Raw genomic sequence first — 25,757 nt, forward strand, 5'->3', positions numbered from 1 at the left:
GGACCCGCAGGGGTTGCATTTTTGCAGGGGTTGCATTGTGACTGGAAATGAAAGTCGAATTGACGTCAGAAACCAACTGATGTTGGTTTCTGACGTCAACCCAATTTTCATTTTCAACCACAATACAACGTCTGTCTAATGTTGGAGATTAATGTCAATCTGCCGTTGATTTTCATTTTCAACGTTGGGTTTGGTCTCCTAAATGCGAATTTTGTCATTGTTTTGGTGCACACTTGCTTATAGATAACAGTAAGGCTAACATATTCATACTAAAAGCCAAAACACTTTAAATAGGACACTATTTGAGGGAACAGCCATTTGGGTGTCCGAAACCATTGTGGACGTTATTAAGGTGACTTAAGCCTGTTTTATACTTCTGCGTCGAACTAACGCCGTAGCTACGGCGTAGGCTGTGTGTAGAGCGCGTACCCTGACGTGCACCTCTCCAAAAATGTAACAACGCGTCAACTCTACGCGGATACAAGCGCTGTGATTGGTCTGCTAGAACCCCTCCCTCGGGTTTCACATGCTCCCTCTGCAAGTGTAATTGCGCGTCAACGCGGACAACGACGCAGAAGTATAAATGAAAACCAACGCGTTGCCTACAGCGTAGAGGCTTCGGCATAGGTCAGACGCAGAAGTATAAAACAGGCTTTATTCAGTCTCACATTCAATCCCACTGGAACTGTGTTCTAGAAATAAATTTGATATTGATATGAGGGTAGGGCAGGCATAGATTCAGAGATAAGTTTAAGTGTGTAAGTATTACACACAACAATGCAACAATAATAAAACAATGTATTGAAAGTTACTTTTAATAATTAAGTACTTTTAAAAACAAGTACTCCTACTTTTACTTAATTAAGAATCGGTCTTTACAACTTTTACTTGTACCGGAGTAATATTTGACCAGTAGTATCTGTACTTTCACTCAAGAAGTTGTGTATGTTGTCCACCTCTGCTTCTGAGACAAAGATGCTAATAAACTTGAGAGATACATTTTCTCCCTCAGCGCTGGGTTTGGCATTGTTCGTTCAATCTAACAGTAGCCTATGTTTATTTCTGTTTATGCTTTCAACTGTTTTTCTTACCATTATTTATGTTTGGAAGAATTTACATTATTATATTCTGATGTCCATGAGCATAAAAACAAACTCAGTAACTTATATATTTTTTATTTTGTCAGATAAACTCTTCACACTACATTCACATCATCACTGAAGCTCCTCCCACTGTAATCACATCATCAGTAAAGCTCCTCCCACAACAATCACATCATCAGTGAAGCTCCTCCCACTGTAATCACATCCTCAGTAAAGCTCCTCCCACAACAATCACATCATCAGTGAAGCTCCTCCCACTGTAATCACATCATCAGTAAAGCTCCTCCCACTACAATCACATCATCACTGAAGCTCCTCCCACTGTAAGCACATCATCAGTGAAGCTCCTCCCACTACAATCACATCATCAGTGAAGCTCCTCCCACTGCAATTCTCCAATAAATGCTGTAAATTCCCATCAGCTACAAGTGAAGACGAGCATCAGAGCATCAGGAAGAGCTGAAATCTGCAAAGACTGAGTTTATTAAAGAGCACAGTGAGAACATGAGTGATCCAGAACCCTGCAGAATGAAACACACTGAAGATCCTGAAGAACAAAGAGGTTGGTGTTTATTCTTCATTCATTCATGATGCTGAGGAACATTCATGTTAGAGACATTCAAGCACTTCATCACATTTAGATAAACAGTTCAACTATGAAACGGTACAGAATATTCTGGGTTTTCTTCAACAAATGGTCAGTAAAGGGAGGTTTGAGACATTTTTATATTGATTGTCAACATCAGATCAGGCTAAATACTATTTTAACTGTTTTATTTTACATTTATTTTATATCTGGTTCCCAAGTAGCAACAACGTTACCAGAATTTTAGTTATTTTCAGCATAGTTTACAAATATACATATTTTTAGGAATAGTCAGTAAACACCAAGTTAATGATAAAGTTGTATTTGTCAAATATCATACAAGTTATTCATAATTATAGAGATTCTTCTTACATAACTTTGGTAACAGGGTTGATGAATACAGTCAATGCTACAGTTTGTGTAAAAACTGAGACAATGGATTGAGATTATTTTCTTGTCTTCCCATCATGCAGTAGAAAGTGCCCAGATGATGTCACTTCCTGTGTGTTTTAAGAAATACTGTGTTTTTAAAAGGAGGAAAATCATGTCAGGAGTAACAGGGTTGAGTGAAACATGTAGGACACAGATAATGCTAATACAAATAATTACTTTAAAAATAGTTAAAGCCGCGGCCACTCTACACTTTGAGCTTGTGAAGTTTCTACAGACACTGCAACGGCCTTGAAATGATGGAAATAAATTTAACATAACAAATAATAATAATTTTCCTTTCCTGTCAGACCCGATGGAAGAGAGTGAGGAGAGTGAAGAACTGAGTGAAGTGAAGGAGGAACATCATGTCCAACCGGGAGAAAAACCTTTGAGTCACTCAAAGACTAAACATACATTTTTAAAGAAAAGAAGAGCCAAGAAATCTTTCACCTGCACTCAGTGTGGAAAGAGTTTCACAACCAAACAAGATCTTAAACGTCACATGAGAGTTCACACTGGAGTGAAGCCGTTCTCATGTGATCAATGCGGTAAAACATTTCTTAGGTCATCAAACCTGAAGAAACACCTGACAGTTCATACGAAGGAGTAGCCGCATTCATGTTCTGTGTGTGGAAAGAGTTTTTCACAGCTGGTTCATTTACATACACATGAGAAAACTCACACTGGTGTAAGAGAGTACACGTGCTTTGAGTGTGAGAAGACTTTTACTACAGCAAACAGTTTAAAACAGCACCAGAGAATTCACACTGGAGAAAAACCTTACAAGTGTTCACACTGTGACAAGAGATTCAGTCAGTCTTCATCTCTGAAAACACATGAGATGAACCACACTGGAGAGAAGCCGCACACGTGTGATCAGTGTGGAAAGAGTTTTGCTTTTAAACGTGACATGAAGCTACACATGAGGATCCACACTGGAGAGAAGCCGCACACGTGTGATCTATGTGGGAAGAGTTTCACAATCAAACAGCAACTTGATGTTCATATGATGATTCACACTGGAGATAAGCCATTCATGTGTGATCAGTGTGAAAAGAGATTCTCATGCAAACGATATCTTAAGAGTCACATGATGATCCACACCGGAGAGAAGCCGTTCTCATGTGATCAATGCGGCAAAACATTTCTTAGGGCATCAGAGCTGAAGAGACACCTGACAGTTCATACGAAGGAGAAGCCGCATTCATGTTCTGTGTGTGGAAAGAGTTTTTCACAGCTGTCTAATTTACATAAACATGAGAAAACTCACACTGGTGTAAGAGAGTACATGTGCTTTGAGTGTGAGAAGACTTTTACTACAAGGATACATTTAAAACAGCACGACAGAATTCACACTGGAGAAAAACCTTACAAGTGTTCACACTGTGACAAGAGATTCAATCAGTCATCATCTCTGAAAACACATGAGAGGATCCACACTGGAGAGAAGCCGTTCACATGTGATCAATGTGGAAAGAGATTCAGTCGATCTTCACATCTTGATGTTCACATGAGAATTCACACTGGAGAGAAGCCGTTCTCATGTGATCAATGTGGAAAGAGTTTCAGTCATTCATCATCCCTTAATGTTCACATGATGATCCACACCGGAGTGAAGCCGTTCTCATGTGATCAGTGCAGCAAAACATTTCTTAGGTCATCACACCTGAAGACACACCTGACAGTTCATACGAAGGAGAAGCCGCATTCATGTTCTGTGTGTGGAAAGAGTTTTTCACTGCTGTCTAATTTACATAAACATGAGAAAATACACACTGATGTGAGAGAGTACATGTGCTTTGAGTGTGAGAAGACTTTCACTACAGCAAACAGTTTAAAACAGCACCAGAGAATTCACACTGGAGAAAAACCTTACAAGTGTTCACACTGTGACAAGAGATTCAGTGTGTCAACAAATCTGAGATCACATGAGAGGATCCACAGCAGAGAGAAGCCGCACACGTGTGATCAGTGCGGGACGAGTTTCTCTTTTAAAACTCACCTTAATCTACACATGAAGATCCATGCAGTGGAGAAACCACTTAAGCACAGTCTGAGATCACGGTAAGTAGTTTATTTTCATGTGCTGAGAAACAAAGTCTCTGACTAACTTTTTTCACTATGAGCACAGTTGTCACATCCACCGTCTGTCTTCCTCTTCTGTCTCTGCACTACACTCCCCAGAATCCTCCTTGGCGCACACCTGCACTCACTCTCCTCTAAGTAGTATCACCGTCACCTGGATCCCATCACCAGCTCACCTTTATATGCAGCACTCAGTCACTCACTCTTTGTCTGGTCTTGTCAATACATGTCTATTCATGACACACAGACTCTCTACTTCACCTACCTGCATACTTACCGTCGATCCCGATCTTCTTCAGCCTGTCTTCAGTCCACCTTCAGAGAATCTTCATCATCTGCATCTGCAAGAGAAAGAGAGACTTTGTTATCATTCAGTTAAGCTTCATCCAATTATCTACTTCCTGTTTACTCACCTTTCACGCTGTGTCCGATCCATTCTGCTATTAAAATATCAAACTTACCATCTTGCCTGCTTCGTTTGTACGAAACCTGACAACAGTGGCCCCCAACTTAAAATTTTAGGGGCACAACCAGAAAATCTAGGGACGCACACTGTAAATCAACATGCTAACCAAATCTACTAATTTCCACTGTATTACTAATAAATAATTTGATAATAGATGCAGAAATTACAATGTGCTGTTTCAAATTCAGTGTCACATTTTATTGTGCACTTTTGAAGATGCAACAACAAGGTAAACTGACAGCACCATCGCTGTCATGACAGTACACATATTAAACAAATATATCATACATTCAAAATAAAAAAAAGTGCTTAGTAACAATGTGCTTAGTAACCTTTTGGTCATTTCACAGTTACAAACAACACTTAAATGTATGTAAACATTAGGGGCACTGGCTAATAACATTCCACTAGAACAAATAGGCCTAAACAACTTGAGCCTTTACTCACTCCCCCTTAGAGCAGATCCTGCTGTGTTCCACTAGGAGGCTCAGAAGGCCAGCCCTTGTAATTTGGCCTCCTAGACATTTTACCCTTTTACAGCTTCCTTGGCATCAAACTCTTGTAAACTAGGTCCCTCCATGCTAATTCGAATCAAGTCCTCCACGCTAATTCGAATCAAGTCCTCCACAGTGTCTACATGCAGGGACATCAGATTTAATCCTCTTCTGAGCAGAAAATCCCCTTTCACATATAGCAGAGGAGACTGGGAGGACCCGTGTGATGTGCACAAGATGTAGGATGTTCTACAAAGAATGGTGTCACGGAACAGTGAACGAGAGACGATGATACAAATGCAGAGGAGATTTATTAGTGACAAGCAGACAAGGTACAAAACTCAGGAACTCCAGGAACGAGAAACTCGGACAAACGAACCAGCACAAGACTACAAACACAAGGAGGCTAAATAGGGGAACAAACAAAGGAGGGTAACGAGAAAGACAGGTGGGACAAATTAACCAATAATCAGATAACAAGATGGGAGGGGCTAGACAATAGACACGAGCACATGGCCCAAAATAACAAAACACCCATGTGCAGCACAAGACAGGACAGGCATGTCACATTACCCCCTCCCTACGGAGCGGCTACCAGACGCTCCATAAGACCAGGGCGGGACAGACCAGGGCGGGACGGGAGGGACAGACAGTCCATCTGGCGACCAGGGTGGAATGGCCCTTCAGGCGGCCACGACCCCTCGGGCGGCCACAGCGCTGGAACAGACACCACCGGCTCAGGAACTGGAACAGACATCACCGGCTCAGGAACTGGAACAGACACCACCGGCTCAGGCTCAGGAACAGACACCACCGGCTCAGGCTCAGGAACAGACACCACCGGCTCAGGAACAGACACCACCGGCTCAGGAACAGACACCACCGGCTCAGGAACTGGAAACAGACACCACCGGCTCAGGAACTGGAACAGACACCACCGGCTCAGGCTCAGGAACAGACACCACCGGCTCAGGAACTGGAACAGACACCACCGGCTCAGGAACTGGAACAGACACCACCGGCTCAGGAACTGGAACAGACACCACCGGCTCAGGAACTGGAACAGACACCACCGGCTCAGGAACTGGAACAGACACCACCGGCTCAGGAACTGGAACAGACACCACCGGCTCAGGAACAGACACCACCGGCTCAGGAACAGACACCACCGGCTCAGGAACAGACACCACCGGCTCAGGAACAGATACTACCGGCTCGGTGGCGGCCATCTTGTCCGAAGATACAGGCTCGGCGGACGTGACGTGAACAGGCTCTGGATCGGCAGACGTGACGTGAACAGTCTCTGGATCGGCAGACGTGACCGGTCGCTGGGGTGGTGCCGGCAGGACGAGCAGCTTGGATGGGGCTGGCAGGGCAAGCTGTCTGAGCGGCGTGTCAAGGATGGCAGTCACCTCCGGGATGGTCTCCGTGTTAGGAGCCACCGGACAATCAGCTGAAGAGGCCCTTTTCCTCCTTCTACGTCTCCGGACCACCGGACTCGAGACCACCGAACCCGGGACCACCGGAACTGGGACCACTGGACTCGGGACCACCGGAACTGGGTCCACCGGAACTGGGTCCACTGGAACAGTCACGGAGGGATTCTTACTTCTCCTCCTCCGTTTCGGGACCACCGGAACTGGGACCTCCGGAACTGTCCCGGAGGGGTTCTTCCCTCTCCTCCGTTTCGGGACCAGCGGTGAAGGCTCTCCTTTCAGCTGACCGCCGTCTGCCGTGGCCGCCTCCTCCTCCATAGTCCTTTGAACGCACCTAGCGAAGTATTCCAACAAGGAAATTGAAGATCCTTTATCCTCTCCCTGAGGAAAAATCTCACTCCGCTGTATCCACATTCTGGCTGGTTCGTTCTGTCACGGAACAGTGAACGAGAGACGAGGATACAAATGCAGAGGAGATTTATTAGTGACAAGCAGACAAGGTACAAAACTCAGGAACTCCAGGAACGAGAAACTCGGACAAACGAACCAGCACAAGACTACAAACACAAGGAGGCTAAATAGGGGAACAAACAAAGGAGGGTAACGAGAAAGACAGGTGGGACAAATTAACCAATAATCAGATAACAAAATGGGAGGGGCTAGACAATAGACACGAGCACATGGCCCAAAATAACAAAACACCCATGTGCAGCACAAGACAGGACAGGCATGTGACAAATGGATCATTAGTGTAGGTTTCATTTAATCAAAAAGTAATAATTACTAAATAAATTAACAAGGATATGATCATAATGGGGTACCTTGTAATCAAAGCAGAATGGCAACTTAGTTACCATCATCCCCCATAAGGCATGGTAAGACTTGTCATGTAGTTCCTAAAGATAAATGTCTTCATGCATTGATACTCCTCTCTAGGCAGATTGAAATCACAGCCATTTCTGAACAGAGTGAAAGGAAAAACTGACCAAACAATCTATGTTAAGGATCAAAGTAGATGTTTGAAATGTTGCTCTGTGTTATACTTTTTATATCTTTATGATAATTTAAAAAGAGTCACTAACCTTGTTAAGATAGAGGAAATGTGGTCTAGCAGGAAGTCCAGCTCCTCTGCACCATAGTCTGTCAGCAATATACTGGTTGCACATGTAAATGTAAAATGTAATGTAACAATGTACATGGATGTAAAATTCAGTCACGCACTCTCAAATTTTAGTCGCAAAATGCGACCATTTGTCGCAGTCTGGAGCCCTGCTTTCTTTCTGTCTGCAACTCGTATGAATGTGTGTGTGTGTGTGTGTGTTTGTTCGATATTAGTTCTATGTAATAGAATATCAAGTCTTGTATTTTAAAGAGAAGTGTTCTTGTGTTATGTGCTAGGAATTTAATGTCTTAAACTGCTGATCTAAGTTACCTTGCTCATAAATAGTGTTTTTACTAGTTTGGATATTTATATCCGCTGCAGAGCTGATAGTTACGGCCTTAAATTAATTAATAATTCCCTTTGAGCTCAATTGACCTGTTTGACCCTTACACCCTTTCAGGGAGTGCTTAAAGAGCTGTTATTTCTCAGAAGATTTAAAACTGACCAGGTTTGTGTGAGTTGTTTTTTGTCATATTAGGTCAGAGCAAATTATCACCCCTTATTGATCATGTCCCGCTTCTCCATTCTTTGTGGCAGTGGTAAAGGTATTTTTGAAATGTCATAGAAGTTAACGCTAGTGTTTTCTTGGTATTGTAAGCTGTAAACATTAAATGTTCGGTCGTGGTTAAGACAGTGTTAGTTAACGTTAATGTGTTGATGTGTGACATCAGTGGTGTCTTTTTGGGGGCTGAACGTTAATGAAGGCTCTCTTTTAACATAATTCTGGGCCAGTTTGAGTGAGCGAAAACCCTAACTTAATCCAACATTTTCACCTTTGTAACAAAACGTCAGCAACCACACTTTTAATCATTCAAACTTTGATTTTCATGCTCAGAGTTCATAAAAGAAACATTGATTCTAGTATCTAGCCAAAAATATTCAAAAAATAATATTATACATATTCTCTATACATATCGAGAATATCCCCTATTATTGCAAAACAAAATAGATTTAGCACAAGACTGCTTCAATTACTGGCATGATGTCCATAACTTGTAGTTTAGCTCTGATAAACGTGTAAATAGTTGTTAACAAGAGGGAAAAGAGTTGTAAATAGGTGAAAATTGTAAATAGTTTAGATTGTAAAAAGTTTTGTAAAATGTTTGTGGTTTAGTTTTCATAGTTTTCTTTTTTGATTCATTGTCTTATTTGTTTGTTCCAAATGAAATTTTTATAGAAATGTAACATTTATTTGTATAAAAGCAATCAAACAAATAGTAAAAAAAAAAAAAAAAAAAAAACACACATCAATTTGTGTTGTGTTATCATATGCCAGATCAAGTAACTAAGTGACCTTTAGGAATCACCAATATGGTGTGCCTGACCCCTAGTGGATTTATGGAGGTGATGCAGCTAAAAGTCTCACAGAAAGCTCATTTTTTGAGATTATGACCTACAATTATTAACACAACTTGGTTAGAACTATGGCTGAAACCTATATTAATTTATATATTTTTTTAATAAAAAAAAAAAATATATACTTTATTATATTTTCATATCAATAAACTTACACTTCAATAACTTTTATATAATTTAATTATATTAATTTATTCCACTTCAGCAATAATCAATTATTAATAAAAAAATATTTTAAAAGAGACCAACTGTAAGTCTTTAGTCCAAAGGGTTCATGAATTACAACAACCGTTAAGTTTTTTAAGAAGATTTTTTTTAGTGTGTGAAAAGAACCAATAGTGCCAACAGTTGAACGGATGAAAACCTCAAAAGCCATGCAGCCCTTTTACACCTCTTTGCTATTGAGACTGTATGAGTTTCTTGTTCTGCTGAACACAAAGGAAGATATTTGGAAGAATGTTTGTAATTAAACAGATCTCGGTCCCCATTGACTACCATAGTATATATTTTTTCCTACTATCGTAGTCAATGGGGACCGAGATCTGTTTGATTATAAACATTCTTCCAAATATCTTCCTTTGTGTTCAGCAGAACAAAGAAACTCTGCCCCCCTCTCGCCACCCCATAAATATTTTTCTAGATCCGCCCCTGGCAACATGCCAAAGTAATATTAAATAGTCATTAAAATACAATACAGGATGTGCTCTATCAGCATAATTGCGTAATCAGTGTTGGGTGTAATGCAGTACTAATTAATTAATTACTGTAATTTAATTACTTTTTATTCTAAAAGTAAATAAGGAATTATTCTTAAAAAATGTGTATAGTAATCTAATTACACTGTTGAAGATGTAATTAGTAGCTTTTAGTAGAATAAAGTAAAAGTTACGAGAATAGTCTTCTGTATAAGTATTTTTATTTCAGTGTTTTTTCTTTGGTAAGGAAATGCGCTAGTCGAACTGCCTCATGGATCTAAACATAATAGAAGCTTTCTACTTGTATCTGGGGTTTCAACAAAAGGAAATTCTACAGGTGCTAATCTACCAACATGCAGGGGCGTAATTTGTGGGGGGGTTGGGGGGAGATAACCCCCCCAATATTTATATCTATGCATTACAACCCCCATACCCAAACTTCAACCCCCCCAATGTCTCTTCATTGTCAAACCAAATCTACGCCCTTGCCAACATGCCTTTACTAGTCTTAGGACGCTACAGAATAAACTGAGCCGGACTTTACAGGCCAAAACACTTTTCAGACTGGATGGAGGTGATCCTCCTCTGCTTATTCTGACTATTTTGTGCTTCACTTGAAAAAGTTCCTTTCACCTTTAGTAACTGGAGTCACTTCAGTTCTATAATAATAATAATAATGGAAGGCTACTAGTAAAGCTGAATCTGCGTGGCCCTGATTGGCTGCGGAGGTGTCCCGTACGCGCGTGACCGCGTGCGTCGAGGGCCGATGACGTCACCGCTCGCTCGCGCCGTCTCTTCCCTCAGTTTCAGTGTCGAGTCTTCTGAGGAGAGGAGAGCAGTTCACGGTATTTCTCATATTTACACAACCATCACACACACTTTATACAGTTTGATTAAGCGACAGGCTCATTTCTATATTATTTTCATCGATCACAGCGATACTTGTGCGTCTTTTCTGGCGTCTTCCTTCTGAAATAAACATTTAGTGCAGCAGCAGCGAGCATGAGGAGAATATGTTGAGTTCATTCATACCTGAGCGATGTTGTGTTCGTTTGTGTGATTGACTCGATGTTTGGAGTGAGAACTGTTACTGAATGTCAAGTTAAAGTTTGAGAACTGTGAGGGGAATCGATCTCATGTGTTTCTGTTAAAGAAGTTAAAGTCAAGTTAAAGTTTGAGATCTGTGAGGGGAATTGATGGGAAGCGATCTCAAGTGTTGCTGTTGCCGTTTTCATGTTTACCTTTATTTCTTTGTCGACATTTATCTTTGGCAGATTACATTTACTTATTAAATTAAATTGATGTAGACACTTTATATTGCCCCTGTATGAGTAATGAATGTGGGAAATTTCAAATCTATACATGCATGGGAATATAGATACATAATTAATGAAGTTTGACACAGGAAACATTACATTTTCTTCATTTTTTAAGAGTTTTATGATCATTGTCAGTTTCTGTACGAATATGTAACATGTTGATGGAATTACTTTATTGCTATTAATAGTTATAAAGTCAAACTATATTTAGATTCACATATTATGGTGTTGTAGTTATTTGCCTGAAGAGGTTATTTAATTATTTTGTTTTATTATTGGTGATTTATAACTTATTTTGGTGGTTATATTGTGAGAAATAACAGTATTGTCTTTCAGTAGAGCAGTTTTACAGGCTTTTGTCATGTATCCTGACTCAAATAATGTGTTTCTAACAGCAAACACTCAGAATAAAGTGAGATGATCTGCTGATGATCCTGAATGGCTTGTTGAATGAGTGCTGATAGTCTGAGGCTCATCAATATTAACAGATCTGCTGAAAACACTCTTTATTTCATGACAATAGTTCCTGTTTTCACCTCATTTATTATGCTGATGTCTTCAGATCTCCTGTAAATTGACACTTAAAGCTCATTTCATTGGTGTCAGCAGACTGAGGGGATTTGTTGCCTACTATACGTTTATTTCTGTCTTTATGCTTTTAACTGTTTTCCTTACCATTATTTATATTTGGAAGAATTTAAATTATTTATATTATTTTCTTTAGTTCTAGATACCTGTATTTTAATTAAGAAGCAGAATAATGTTAGGATTAGTAATAAAAATAAATAAAAATAATGAATTGGCATCAGTTACTGTACGATAAATGGAAAGACAGGCATAAATGCTTAGAAGTGTCATTTATTATAAAAACAAACTCAGTAATTTATATTTTTGATTTTGGCAGATCAGCTCCTCCCACACTGGAATACATCATCAGTGAAGCTCCTCCCACTGTAATTCTCCAATAAATGCTGTAAATTCCCATCAGCTACAAGTGAAGACGAGCATCAGAGCATCAGGAAGAGCTGAAATCTGCAAAAACTGAGTTTATTAAAGAGGACAGTGAGAACATGAGTGATCCAGAACCCTGCAGAATGAAACACACTGAAGATCCTGAAGAACAAAGAGGTTGGTGTTTATTCTTCATTCATTCATGAGGCTGAAGAACATTCATGTTAGAAACCAGTGTTTCCCACAGAATTAGATTATATTTGCAGTGGTGGGGTGGGGTGGGGGGTGATTAAGGCACAACAAAAGGGTTAAATATATCATATATTTTTATTGACACATATACACATTTCCATTGTCAACACTTAGTGTTAGATAACTTAAAGACATTGCTATTGCTACATTGCTATGCCATTGCTACACTTTCTATGACTGCTCCACAGACTTCTTGTTTCAAATTTTGCACCCTTTGAACATTTTATTTTACGGGCCTTTTTGAAAAAATATTCCAATGCCCTATCATATGGGAAGGCCTCAGGACAGGGTCTATTAGGGCTGGGTATCGTTAAAAAAATTCCGATACCGATACCTTGATTTCGATACCGGTTCCAAACGATACTTTTTTCGATACCAATTTTATGAAATCCATTTTAATAAGATTACATAACACATTACCTCAGAAAAACTTTGGTTTTATTTTTTCAGTTTGACTCATGCTCCTTAGCCAGTGCACAAAGGAACACATTTTTTTTTTTTATAAAGAGCTCATGCTCACCAAAGCTGAATTTGTTTGATCAAAAATACAGTAAAACTTGTAACATTGTGAAATAGTATTACAATTTAAAATCTTATTTTAAAATATTTCAAAATGTAATTTGTGAGAGATTATTTGCTCCAAGTGAGAATGTTAGTGTGCAGTGTTGGGGAGTAACGGAATACATGTAACGGCGTTATGTAATCAGGATACAAAAATCCAGTAACTGTAATTCGTTACGGTTACGTCAAAAAACATAGTAATTAGATTATAGTTAGATTTTGAAAAAAGGGGGAATACTTTCAGGATTACAATGGTTTCATTTAAAACTAAATTAGGGATGCACGATGATATCGGCACAATATCGGTATCGGCCGATAAAAGCTTTAAATGACCATCATCGGCATCGGCCGATATGAATATTTCTGCCGATGAGCCTTGCCGATATGGTGGCGTGTTTCCTAATAATTGCAACTTAACCCTCTGGGGACCACAAAAAACGTTTTGCTCGTTTTTTTTTTTTAGCAATGAAAATAAACACTAAATGCTCTGTTAATTTTGATCTTTCATTTTCGTGTAATACATCAATCGATCCTGTTCAGTTTCTATTTTTTTTCTGTATACTCACAATAAAAATAAAGTGTTTTGCTTTTTGACAAAAGAAAAATTAACATGATGCGATTTCTGCCTTCTCTCTGTCAGTAAACTCCCATTTGAAACGCGTTTGAAAATGATCTATAACTCCGCGAAAATTCAGTCAAACAGGCAAACAGACCCATGGGCATAAAGCTTGAGATCGCATCTTTTAAATGAAGTCATTTATATAAAAAACAAATATTCTCAGCTTCTGTAATCTGTATAAAAAGAGAGCGACTCCAGTCGAGCTCATTACGAGCTAATTCACAGTAATGTGACCACTTCCCGGAGAGCGCGTGCTATTCAAACGCAAATTCTGAGAACTATTTCAGAGCTGTGAAACGCCCACATCAGCTGTAAACAAAGCGCGTCGCGACTCCTCGCGAGTGAGACATTATAGCCTACCTTATGGAGAAAAGATTCCTCAGAACAGTGCTGATGAGGAGCAATATCTCCTGAAATGAGGAGCAGATTCCGCTGAGGAGTGAGGTAGGCTGTTTTCTTTTCTCACGTGTGGAATAACGTTATGGAATAACGTTAGTGTAGGCCTATGCAAACCGCAAAAAGATGAATCGCATTTCTATAATATGACTCGCCTTTCTGTGAGATGAATGAAGGGGACATATTTGTAAAGACTGTTTAGCCTAAATATGAATCGCGCGTCTGTGTGTGAAAGAATAAACTGCTTTGCTATAGCCTACTGAGATGAGTAAAAATCGACTGGAATATGTTGAAATAAAAGGTATTTGTATAAGCAACGTATTAAACTGCAAAAAAAATAGGCAAGGCAAGGCAAGGCAAGTTTATTTATATAGCACATTTCATACACAATGGTAATTCAAAGTGCTTTACATACTATTAAAAATAATCAGAAGAAATAAGAATATACAAAACAGTTTAAAATAAAGAAACAAGAAAGAACTAAAAATAATTAAAACAGTTTAGAATAAAGAACAGTTTAAAATAAAGAAACGAGAAAGAACTAAAAATAATTAAAACAGTTTAGAATAAAGACTAAAATAAGACACAGTATAAACAGTCGGACAAACAGTGACACAGTGCTCATTCATTAAATGCAAAGTTAAACAGATGTGTTTTGAGTCTGGATTTGAATGTGACTAATGTAGGAGCACATCTGATCTCCTCTGGAAGCTGGTTCCAGCTGCGGCTGGCATAATAGCTAAAAGCAGACTCTCCTTGCTTAGAGTAAACTCTTGGAACTTCTAGCTGATGTGATCCTAATGATCTGAGTAATCTGTTGGGTTTGTATTCCGTGAGCATATCTGCAATGTATTGAGGTCCTAGGCCATTGAATGATTTATATACTAGTAATAATACTTTAAAATCAATCCTATAAGTAACTGGCAGCCAGTGTAATGACCTGAGGACTGGTGTGATATGATCATATTTTCTGGTTCTGCTAAGAATCCTGGCTGCAGCGTTCTGTATGAGCTGCAAATGTCTTATGGTCTTTTTGGGAAGGCCAGTGAGGAGTCCATTACAATAATCCACCCTGCTGGTGATGAAAGCATGCACTAGTTTTTCTAAGTCTTGATTGGAAACAAAGCATCTAATTCTTGCAATATTTTTCAGATGATAGTATGCTGATTTAGTTATTGCTTTGACATGACTATTGAAACTAAGGTCTGACTCTAAAGACACACCAAGATTCTTGACCTGATTTTTAGTTGTTTGACCTTTAGAGTGAAGGTATGCGTTCACCTTGAGAACTTCATCTTTGTTTCCAAACACAATGATTTCAGTTTTGTCTTTGTTTAACTGTAGAAAGTTTTGGCACATCCAGCTGTTGACTTCATCAATGCATTGAAGCAGAGAGTCAATGGGGCTGTAATCATTAGGCGATAGGGCTAAGTAGATCTGTGTGTCGTCTGCATAGCTGTGGTAAGAGATTTGGTTCTTTCTCATTATTTGGCTCATTGGGAGCATGTACAGGTTGAACAGGAGTGGCGCAAGAATTGAGCCTTGAGGGACTCCGCATGTCATGGGCGTCCACTCAGACTCATGGTCACCTATACTCACATAATAACCTCTCCCATCTAAGTATGACCTGAACCATTTTAGAACTGTCCCAGAAAACCCCACCCAGTTTTCCAGCCTGTCCAGAAGTATTTTGTGATCGACAGTGTCAAATGCAGCACTGAGGTCGAGTAGAACCAGCACTGATAATTTGCCTGAATCTGTATTTAAGCGAATATCGTTTATTATCTTAATGAGCGCTGTCTCTGTGCTGTGATGCGATCGGAAGCCAGATTGAAAATTATCAAAGTATCCATTTGAGTTTAAGAATTTGTTCAGCTGGTTGAAGACAACTTTTTCAATGATTTTGCCTGTGAAAGGAAGATTTGAGATCGGTCTATAGTTGCTTAATATAGTCTTATCCAGATTGCTCTTTTTCAGGAGGGGTTTGACAACAGCAGTTTTAAGGGAGTTTGGAAAACTTCCATAGAAAAGTGAGGCATTTACCACTTCTATGAGATCTGCTTCTAAACAGTCTAACACACTTTTAAAAAAAGATGTGGGAAGTGTGTCAAGGGCGCAGGTTGATGTTTTAAGGTGCTGAACGGTTTCTTTCAGAATTTTGCCATCAATTTCTTCAAAATCAGACATAGTAACTACTTTCTCAGGTTGAAGTCTGATCTGACTGACCCCAGCGCAACTCAAGGATGTGCTGATCACCTTTCTAATATTATTGATTTTCTCAGAGAAAAAGGTAGCAAACTCACTACACTTGCTGTCGGAGAGCATTTCACTGGGAATCTCGCTTGGGGGATTTGTTAGTCTGTCGACAGTAGCGAAGAGATTTCGAGTATTATTTAGGTTTCTGTTTATGATATTGGAGAAGAAAGTCTGTCTAGCTTTGCCTAGTTCCATATTGAAAGCACGAATGGTGTCTCTATAGATGTTATAGTGGATTATAAGTTTTGTCTTTCGCCACATGCGCTCTGATTTTCTGCATTGTCTTTTCATAATTTGCACTGCTGTTGAGTTTCTCCAAGGTGCTTTTTGTTTACCATTCTTCCTGACTTTCACAGGAGCAATATCATCAATTACATTTTTAACCTTTGAGTTAAAAGAATCAAGGAGAGAATCAACCGAGTCAGCAGATATGCTCGGTCTTAGGGATATGGCCTTCATAAATAGTACACTAGTGTTCTCATTTAGGCATCTCTTCTTGACAGACACAGATCTAACTTCAATGGCAGGAGAGATCAATAAATCAAAGAAAATACAGTAATGATCAGAGAGTGCGACATCCTTAATATCATTCAATGAAATGTTTAGACCCTTACTGATAAGTAAATCTAGAGTGTGTCCACGATTGTGTGTGGGCCCATGTACATGTTGAATTAGATCAAAAGTTTTTAAAACAGTATTGATTTCTTTTGTCATATTATTTTCTGCATTATCTATGTGAATGTTAAAATCTCCAGCAATAGTGAAACTGTCAAACTCTGAGGAAATTATTGATAACAGTTCTGTAAAGTCTTCAGCAAAGGCTGAAGAGTATTTTGGAGGCCTGTAAATAGTGATAAGTAAAATCCGTGGAGCACCTTTTAACACAATACCCAGATGTTCGAAAGACGGGTAATTACCAAATGATATTTGCTTACATTGATAGACATCTTTAAAAAGAGCAGCTACACCCCCACCTCTCCTTCCAGCTCTGGAGACACTCATAAAGGTAAAGTTCGGAGGAGATGTTTCATTGAGGATTGTTGCACTGCAGCTGTCTTCTAGCCAAGTTTCATTTAGAAATATAAAGTCCAGGTTGTATGTGCTTATAAAGTCATTGACTAGAAGTGATTTATTTTTAAGTGAGCGGATGTTTAAAAGTGCTAACTTAACAGTCTTGCTTTTTGTGTCCACAATCTTAGTTTGTCGTGTGATAGGCACCAGATTAGATGGGTTTGCTGTACGGCTTTTAAAGGCCTTAGACTTTCTAACATGTGAATGAACAGATGATACAGGAACACTGGGTTCCCGCTTGTTCTGTAAACATTTGAGAAAGTTACTGTTATCACAGCGGGGACCCGGCACAAATCACTTGGAGCTGGTATTGGTTGATTTTGTAACACCTCGAGCAGACGGTGGAAGTTGTGGGCCCTGGCGTTGTGGAAGGGGCCTTAATGCTCGAGGAGGAGGAAGAGGGGGAAGGGGGAGAGGGCGAGCTGCGCCCATAGACTTTGGTGGTAGTGATGTTTTTCTGGTTGATATCTGGGGGCTTCCAGCGAATTGGGTTCCAGCATACACTAGTTTTTCCATTTTCTCTGAGAAACACATCAATGGGGATGTAGGAGATAGTGATAGCGGTGAGAGTGGCTGTGGTGTTAATGGAGGCTGTAATATGCTGTCTTGGCTTTCCTGGTCGTGTTTGGGTGCTGAATCTGTTGTTACTGGTGGCTGTAATGTACTGTCCTGGCTTCCCTGGTCATTCTTGGGTGCTGAATCTGTTGTTTTTGGAGGCTGTAATATGCTGTCCTGGCTTCCCTGGTCATTCTTGGGTGCTGAATCTGTTGTTATTCGAGGCTGTAATATGCTGTCCTTGGGAGCTGAATCTTGTGACATTTCTAATATGTCACAGTCTGACTCTGGTGAGCTCAGTGGGCAGGGCTCAGCTGAAGTTGTGTCCGTGAGCAGAAGATGTTTTGGCTGCATGGTGTTATCATTGTCTTTGTGAGATGTGTCAGCCGCATGTCCATTCAAGTCCTGAAGTGAAGTCCTGTGGTCATTCAAACTGTGTCCAGGTGAGTGTGTGCCATTCTGGTTGATTGGATTGGCAGAAGGATGATGAAGGGAGAAAAGGATATTGTCCTTTAGCACTCTTGAACCCAGTTTGTTTGGAAGATGGCCATTTTGTTGAAACAGTGGCCTCTGATTCCAGAAAAGATTAAAGTTGTCTATGAAGTTCACTCCTTTTATATTACAGGTTTTTTGCAGCCATGAATTAAGCCCAAGCAACCGTGAGAACCTGTTACTTCCTCTAGCTGGAAGTGGTCCACTGATGAACGTTTGTACTTTCAGTCTTTTGAGTGTTTCAAAAAGTTCATTGAAATCCTTCTTAAGCTGTTCTGACTGCTCTTTATGGATATCATTCTTCCCCACATGAACGATGAGTCGATTTGCAGTCTTATGTTTCATCAAAATGTTTTGAATTTCTCTGTTTACGTCAGAGGTTGTTGCTTGTGGAAGGCAGCATGTAGTTGTATCTTTCGAGCTGATATCTCTGATCGTAGAGTCCCCAACTATCAATGTTTTGACCTCGGCTGCGCTCTGAGCTGAGTGCCGCTGTCTGCTTGACCTTGAGCGCCTGTTAGTATCAGAGTGAGCTCCTGGCTGTCTGTGTTCATCCACATTTAACAAATTTGAGCATTCCTCATTCAATAATACTTCAAATCTGTTCTTAAGATGAATAGGTTGTGGAAGACGACCAGTGTTTGTAATCCTTGTAGCTGTGTATGGTGTAGATGAAACTATTTTTGCCTGAGAGAGTCTAATGCCTCTATTTTTGGGTTTTGCCCCCTCTTTGTACCAACGGTTTGTAGGTCGATCGGCTTGTTTCTCTGCACTAGGTATGTTCTGTTGAGGAGCATTAAATTCATGACACTCACCGGCTGTGCGCTGTATTTGTCCATGATGAAACTCTGTTGTGGGTTCCGTCTGGTTTGATCCTACCATTAGCTTTGTTTCAAGAACTGTAATCCTTTGTAAAAGTTTTTGGCAGTTAGTACAGCAAGTAGAATCAAAAGGACGCATTTTCTCTTATCCTTGTGAATGTTTTCTCTTCCGCCGGAATGTAAGCAGTTCAGTTTTCTCTTCCTCGGAATGTAAGCTTCAGTGAATTCTGAAGGAATGAAACTAATTCTGCTTTTTTATAGTAATCCAAGCGTTCTGAGCACTGTGCTGATTCACTGAAGTTAAAATTAGGTGATGAAATGTAATAATAACGAAAGCGATAGAGCAAAGTGCGGAGCAGTAGGCAAAAGCGTCCGACCAGTAGCAAAGCAGGAAGCAGGAATAGTCAAAAATAAATTCATAGACTAAGATGTTAGATGTTCCAATGTTGGCTATATTCAAACTAATGAATACATATGATAAAATGTAGGCCTATAATCTTTTTTTTTTTTTTTTTTACAAAGAAAGAGTACACTTGAAATATTGTTGAAATTGTAATTATTGTTGTAATTGTAACATTTTTAATAAAATAGCAAAACATATTTACAAGAGAGATGTAAGCGAAATCTTAAATGGTCAATATAAGTCTTCTTCTAAATACATCTTTTGTCCTTGCATTGTGGCTCAGTCAGTGTCACACCTGAATGAATGGCTCATTAGGCAGAGTCATTATGCAGAGTGGGTGGGACATTGTAATCTAAGGTGTAAACTACTCCTCCCCCTCGCATATTGGCTTTCCAAGCAAAACCTGTTTTACACCATTTAAATCAATGTATTTTTTTTGTGAACGATAAAGCAAGACTATTTTTACATCATTTTGAAGCTAGAACTCAAAGGGACAACATCCATTAGTCAAAAGTCTTGTGGACACATATTTAATATGTGTTTTGTGGTCTTAATTCAGCAACTTTCATTTTAATTTTTTCCAATAACCACGCATAAACATTATTCTCTTAAAAATACAAACGTCTACATACACGTTGCTCGCATATTATGGTAGCCCTGTTTGTGCTATATAGAGTGAATTTACACCTTTGCCATTAACATGTTTATAAATAACTGAAAAAAGCACAAATGTCAAGGCATGTCAGAACATCTCAAGGACCCCAAAAACAGCTTGGTCCCCAGAGGGTTAAACTTCAAACATGTGTAGGCATTTCCAGCATGAGCGTTTGGTTTGCAATGGGCTGGGGACAGAGACGCATTTGCAAGTGCATTTTCAGAAGTGCTGGGTACAATGACGCAGTAATTTTTTTTCTCTTTCGTGCAGGTCATGTTTTGAAAGACGATGCCCTGGACCTGTAGCTTACTAATGTAAACTCTCCAAGCTACTATGCTCTCCACAGAGCATAAAATATTTTTTATTTTTCGTCTTCGCATTTATGAGGAAAAACAGTGACAGTTCTCGGTTATGGACGTGAGCGCTCTGAAAGCGGCACTAAAAGAGACTGCTTTAAAATTTCCACAGAGACCTCAAACAGAAAGCACAAAGCCTTTCTAAGTGAATTTCGTTTTGTATTAATTGTATCTTAATTTTAATCAATGTTTTATCAACCAATTGCCTGGATTCAATTAAATAATAAGTAAAGCAGATAATAAATAATAGATATCACGACACGGAGGCGCCCGCGATTGAACTGGAGTTAGTCTCATAAATGAAACAGAACTCAGCATAGCCTACTTGTAGAGCTGAAACAACTAATCGATTTTTTGCCTTACAGACCAGATAAATATATCTATTATCAACAGAACGCCTGAAATCATATTTTTAAACGGAACAATTCAAAACGAAAGAAAACTATGTAGCCTAATCCGAAATGTGCATTTCTCTCTGGCGCGTTCACTACTGCGAAGATCGCGAGTCAGTCAACTTCATCTTTGCAGCCGACACAGAAAACACTTGTTTATTAATAAACAATTAAAATGTCTCCTTGCTATTTTTTACATATTCATAATCATTACTTTTGCAGTTCTTTGTGACAGCTTTTAGTTGCTTTATTGGCAGCGCCACCCTTACATGAACATACATGAACGCGTCACCAATGCATCAGCACCGAAAACAGGGGAGCATTTGGTAGACCTGTTCAAGTAGAAGATGTAGCCTATATTTTTTATTTGAAAATTTATTTTTATTTATTTTACTCCTAATCTGGCTTTTTATATGTAAAAAACAACAACATTTGAATCTAAACTTGATCAATTGATTTGCACACAAAAAAATGCTAAACTTTATGGTCATTTCCCATCATGCTCTTGATCATCAGTCGGTGGAGAGCAACTGCAGAATCCGACACGGCCGCCTTGCGCTCGCGAGAGTTTCAGACACGTTGACATCAGAGCAAGGCGGACCGCACTCGGACACATTTATAACCAGCATGCATCTCGCGCTGATCACCGGCGATCGATTCTGCACAGATTTTACTCATCAAGCCTAGTTTTTTCTTGTCTTCCCATCATGCTGCAGAAAGAGCCCAGATGATGTCACTTCCTGTGTGTCACAGTATTAGGAAATGCTCTGTTTTTAAAAGGAGGAAAATCATGTCAGGAGTAACAGGGTTGAGTGAAACATGTAGGACACAGATAAAGCTAATAAAATAGTTAATTTAAAGCCAGTTAAAGTTATGGCCACTCTACACTTTGAGCTTGTGAAGTTTTTACAGACACTGCAACGGACATTCTGCGGCAGCTTTTTTACAAACACAAGTTCAACATATAACAAATAATAATAATTCAAAATGTAAAAATAAACAATACACTCCACTTGAATGCTAAACGCGTGTGTTATTTCTCACAGAGTAATTCACTTGAGCTTGTGTTTCTGGTGTCCCACTTTCACTGAATGGAAGTCAGTGCAAGGAAAAGTCTAGTGTGAACGGCCATTAATAATTAAAACATTTTAGTAAAATAAATATCAATCTCAAAGTTGGTATCGAAACATGGCATTATTGTATATTTTAATTTTAATATCATGTTAGATAATTGTCATTGATCAAATATATTCAATAGTTCTTGCTAAAGAAACATGGGATTCGTGCCTATAATGTTTTAAAGATAATTGGATGATAAATTTAACTCGTTCATGGAAAGTTTCAAGGACATATAATCAATTTATAATTTACTATTTCACAATTTATATCATCGAATTATCATAATATTTTATAACAGTTGTCTACTTTCTACTATTACATCGGGGTTCACTTTCATGTCTTTCACTTTATATTTCTCTCATTAATTATTATTATTTTGATGTACTGAAAATTAAATGTGATTTTTTTTCTTTCCTTTTTGAAGTGAAGGAGGAGAGTGAAGAACTGAGTGAAGTGAAGGAGGAGAGTGAAGAACTGAGTGAAGTGAAGGAGGAGAGAGAAGAACTGAGTGAAGTGAAGGAGGAGAGTGAAGAACTGAGTGAGGTGAAGGAGGAGAGTGAAGAACTGAGTGAAGTGAAGGAGGAGAGTGAAGAACTGAGTGAAGTGAAGGAGGAGAGTGAAGAACTGAGTGAAGTGAAGGAGGAGAGTGAAGAACTGAGTGAAGTGAAGGAGGAGAGTGAAGAACCGAGTGAAGTGAAGGAGGAGAGAGAAGAACCGAGTGAAGTGAAGGAGGAGAGTGAAGAACCGAGTGAAGTGAAGGAGGAGAGAGAAGAACCGAGTGAAGTGAAGGAGGAGAGAGAAGAACTGAGTGAAGTAGAGGAGAGTGAAGAACTGAGTGAAGTGAAGGAGGAGAGTGAAGAACTGAGTGAAGTGGAGGAGGAACATCATGTCAAACCTGGAGAAAAACCTTTGAGTCGCTCAAAGACTAAAAAGACATTTTTAAAGAAAAGAAGAGCCAAGAAATCTTTCACCTGCACTCAGTGTGTGAAGAGCTTCACAACCAAACAATTTCTTGAGATTCACATCAGAGTTCATACTGGAGAGAAGCCGTTCTCATGTGATCAATGCGGAAAAACATTTCTCTGTACATCAAAACTGAAGAGACACCTGACAGTTCATACGAAGGAGAAGCCGCATTCATTCGTGTGTGGAAAGAGTTTTTCACTGCAGCAATATTTACATACACATCAGAAAACTCACACTGGTGTGAGAGAGTACATGTGCTTTGAGTGTGAGGAGACTTTTACTACAGCGGACGGTTTAAAACGGCACCAGAGAATTCACACTGGAGAAAAACCTTACAAGTGTTCACACTGTGACAAGAGATTCAGTCTGTCATCATCTCTGAGATCCCATGAAAGGATCCACACTGGAGAAAAACCTTACAAGTGTTCACACTGTGACCAGAGATTCAAACACTCAACAAGTTTGATAACACATAAGAGGATCCACACTGGAGAAAAACCTTACAAGTGTTCACACTGTGACAAGAGATTCAATCAGTCAGAACATCTGAAAACACATGAGAGGATCCACACTGGAGAAAAACCTTACAAGTGTTCACACTGTGACAAGAGATACAGTGTGTCATCATCTCTGAAAACACACGAGAGGATCCACACTGGAGAAAAACCTTACAAGTGTTCACACTGTGACAAGAGATTCAGCATGTTATCATCTCTGAGATCACACGAGAGGATCCACACTGGAGAAAATCCTTACAAGTGTTCACACTGTGACCAGAGATTCAAACACTTAACAGGTCTGATAACACATGAGAGGATCCACACTGGAGAAAAACCTTACAAGTGTTCACACTGTGACAAGAGATTCAGTGTGTCATCATCTCTAAAAACACATGAGATGATCCACACTGGAGAGAAGCCGCACACGTGTGATCAGTGCGGGAAGAGTTTCTCTATTAAAGCTAACCTGAAGCGACACATGAAGATCCATGCAGTGGAGAAACCACATCACCGCATGCATCGCTAAAATAGTCCAACAGACTACAGTGGCTCAACCTTAAGTTTATCAAGCGACGAGAATAGAATACCCCGCTCTCCCCTACGTAATATTTACATATGATTTGACAGTTTACTTGAATAAATACCTAAAAAATCAGAAAATTCAACTGAGAATAAATACTGGTTTAGAAAATATTAAAGGGTTAGTTCACCCAAAAATGAAAATTATGTCATTAATGACTCACCCTCATGTCGTTCCAAGCCCGTAAGACCTCCGTTCATCTTCGGAACACAGTTTAAGATATTTTAGATTTAGTCCGAGAGCTTTCTGTCCCTCCATTGAAAGTCAATGGACGGTATACTGTTCACGTCCAGAAAGGCAATACAGACATCATCAAAGTAGTCCATGTGACATCAGTGGCTCAATCTTAAGTTTATCAAGCGACGAGAATACTTTTTGTGCGCAAAAAGTAAACAAAAATAACGACTTTATTCCACTATTCATTTCCTTCTCTCTGGGCCTCAAGTTAGTTTACGTAGTGTTTTTGCGTAGCGCGTCTGTGTTGCACGTCACACGCATCACACATGACCAGCGTCGGCCAATAGTGAGCCTACGTGGTGACGTGCAACACAGACGCGTTGCGCAAAAACACTACGAGGCCCAGAGAGAAGGAAATGAATAGTGGAATAAAGTCGTTATTTTTGTTTTCTTTTTGCGCAAAAAAAGTATTCTCGTCGCTTGATAAACTTAAGATTGAGCCACTGATGTCACATGGACTACTTTGATGATGTCTGTATTGCCTTTCTGGACATGGACAGTATACCGTCCATTGACTTTCAATGGAGGCACAGAAAGGTCTTACGGGCTTGGAACGACATGAGGGTGAGTCATTAATGACATAATTTTCATTTTTGGGTGAACTAACCCTTTAAACATGATTTCCAAAATATTGTGCAATGCCACGTGTTCTAATATAGATGGTATTAAATTTTTGTATTTTGCATGGATTAGACAACACAGTTCTGTTCCAATAAATAAAAAATTAAAATCACACAGACATTATTTAGTAATTTAACATTATTTTATTTACTTCACTTTTTACATTACTTTATTTTCAACACAAAATTAAAATTAAATGTGTGTGTGTGTGTAATTATTCTCAGCATGAAATGTTTCTGTTCGTGTGGGTTAACTGCACCATCACATGTGTTATGCTCTGCTCTGCCTCAGAACAGCTGTATTCTTATATTGGGTCCCTTAGAAGCTGGATTGGGTCCCTTAGCCCTACAATCTAAGAAAGAAGTAAAGAGCCTAGGTATCATTTTGGACTGTGACTTGAATTGTAAGTCTCATATTAATCAAGTGACAAAAACTTGTTTTTATCATCTGAGAAATATAGCCAAGATTCGTCCTTTTTTAATCGTTGGATGATGCTAAGAAACCCATTCATGCTTTTATCTTTTCTCATCTTGATTATTGTAATGCTATATACACTGTCCAACCTAAGGGCTCTATAGCAAAGTTACAATTGATACAAAATGCAGCAGCCAGCGTACTAATGAAATTAAAAAGGAGAGAACATATTACACCGGTTTTAATGGAAATACATTGGTTACCAGTTCATCAAAGGATAGATTTTAAGGTTATTTTATTTGTTTATAAAACTCAGCACAATCTGGCACCTTTATACATTTCAGACTGTCTGTCAAGATATGTTCCAAATCGTAGATTAAGATCCTCTAATGCTAATCTTCCGTCA

General features: G+C 39.2%; 1 protein-coding gene across 2 annotated transcripts in view; it reads left to right on the forward strand.

Moving 5' to 3' along the window:
- LOC311094760 (uncharacterized protein) overlaps window positions 1-24,680 on the forward strand; it is a 154,328-nt gene extending 129,648 nt beyond the window's left edge. The window contains exons 1-3 of one of the 2 annotated variants that reach the window (XM_084132931.1): window positions 10,580-10,660; window positions 12,039-12,262; window positions 22,458-24,680. In XM_084132931.1, coding sequence (XP_083989057.1) covers window positions 12,205-12,262; window positions 22,458-24,025 — 1,626 coding nt within the window. In that variant the 5' untranslated portion in view covers window positions 10,580-10,660; window positions 12,039-12,204 and the 3' untranslated portion in view covers window positions 24,026-24,680. Of the gene's footprint in view, window positions 1-10,579; window positions 10,661-12,038; window positions 12,263-22,457 lie in introns of those variants that run through there. The other variant, XM_084132932.1, reaches the window with a different exon arrangement.
- Window positions 24,681-25,757: the final 1,077 nt, after the last annotated feature.

This window comes from Abramis brama, assembly GCF_963993115.1.
Source record: "Abramis brama genome assembly, chromosome: 1".
NCBI classification, from domain to species: Eukaryota; Metazoa; Chordata; class Actinopteri; order Cypriniformes; family Leuciscidae; genus Abramis; species Abramis brama.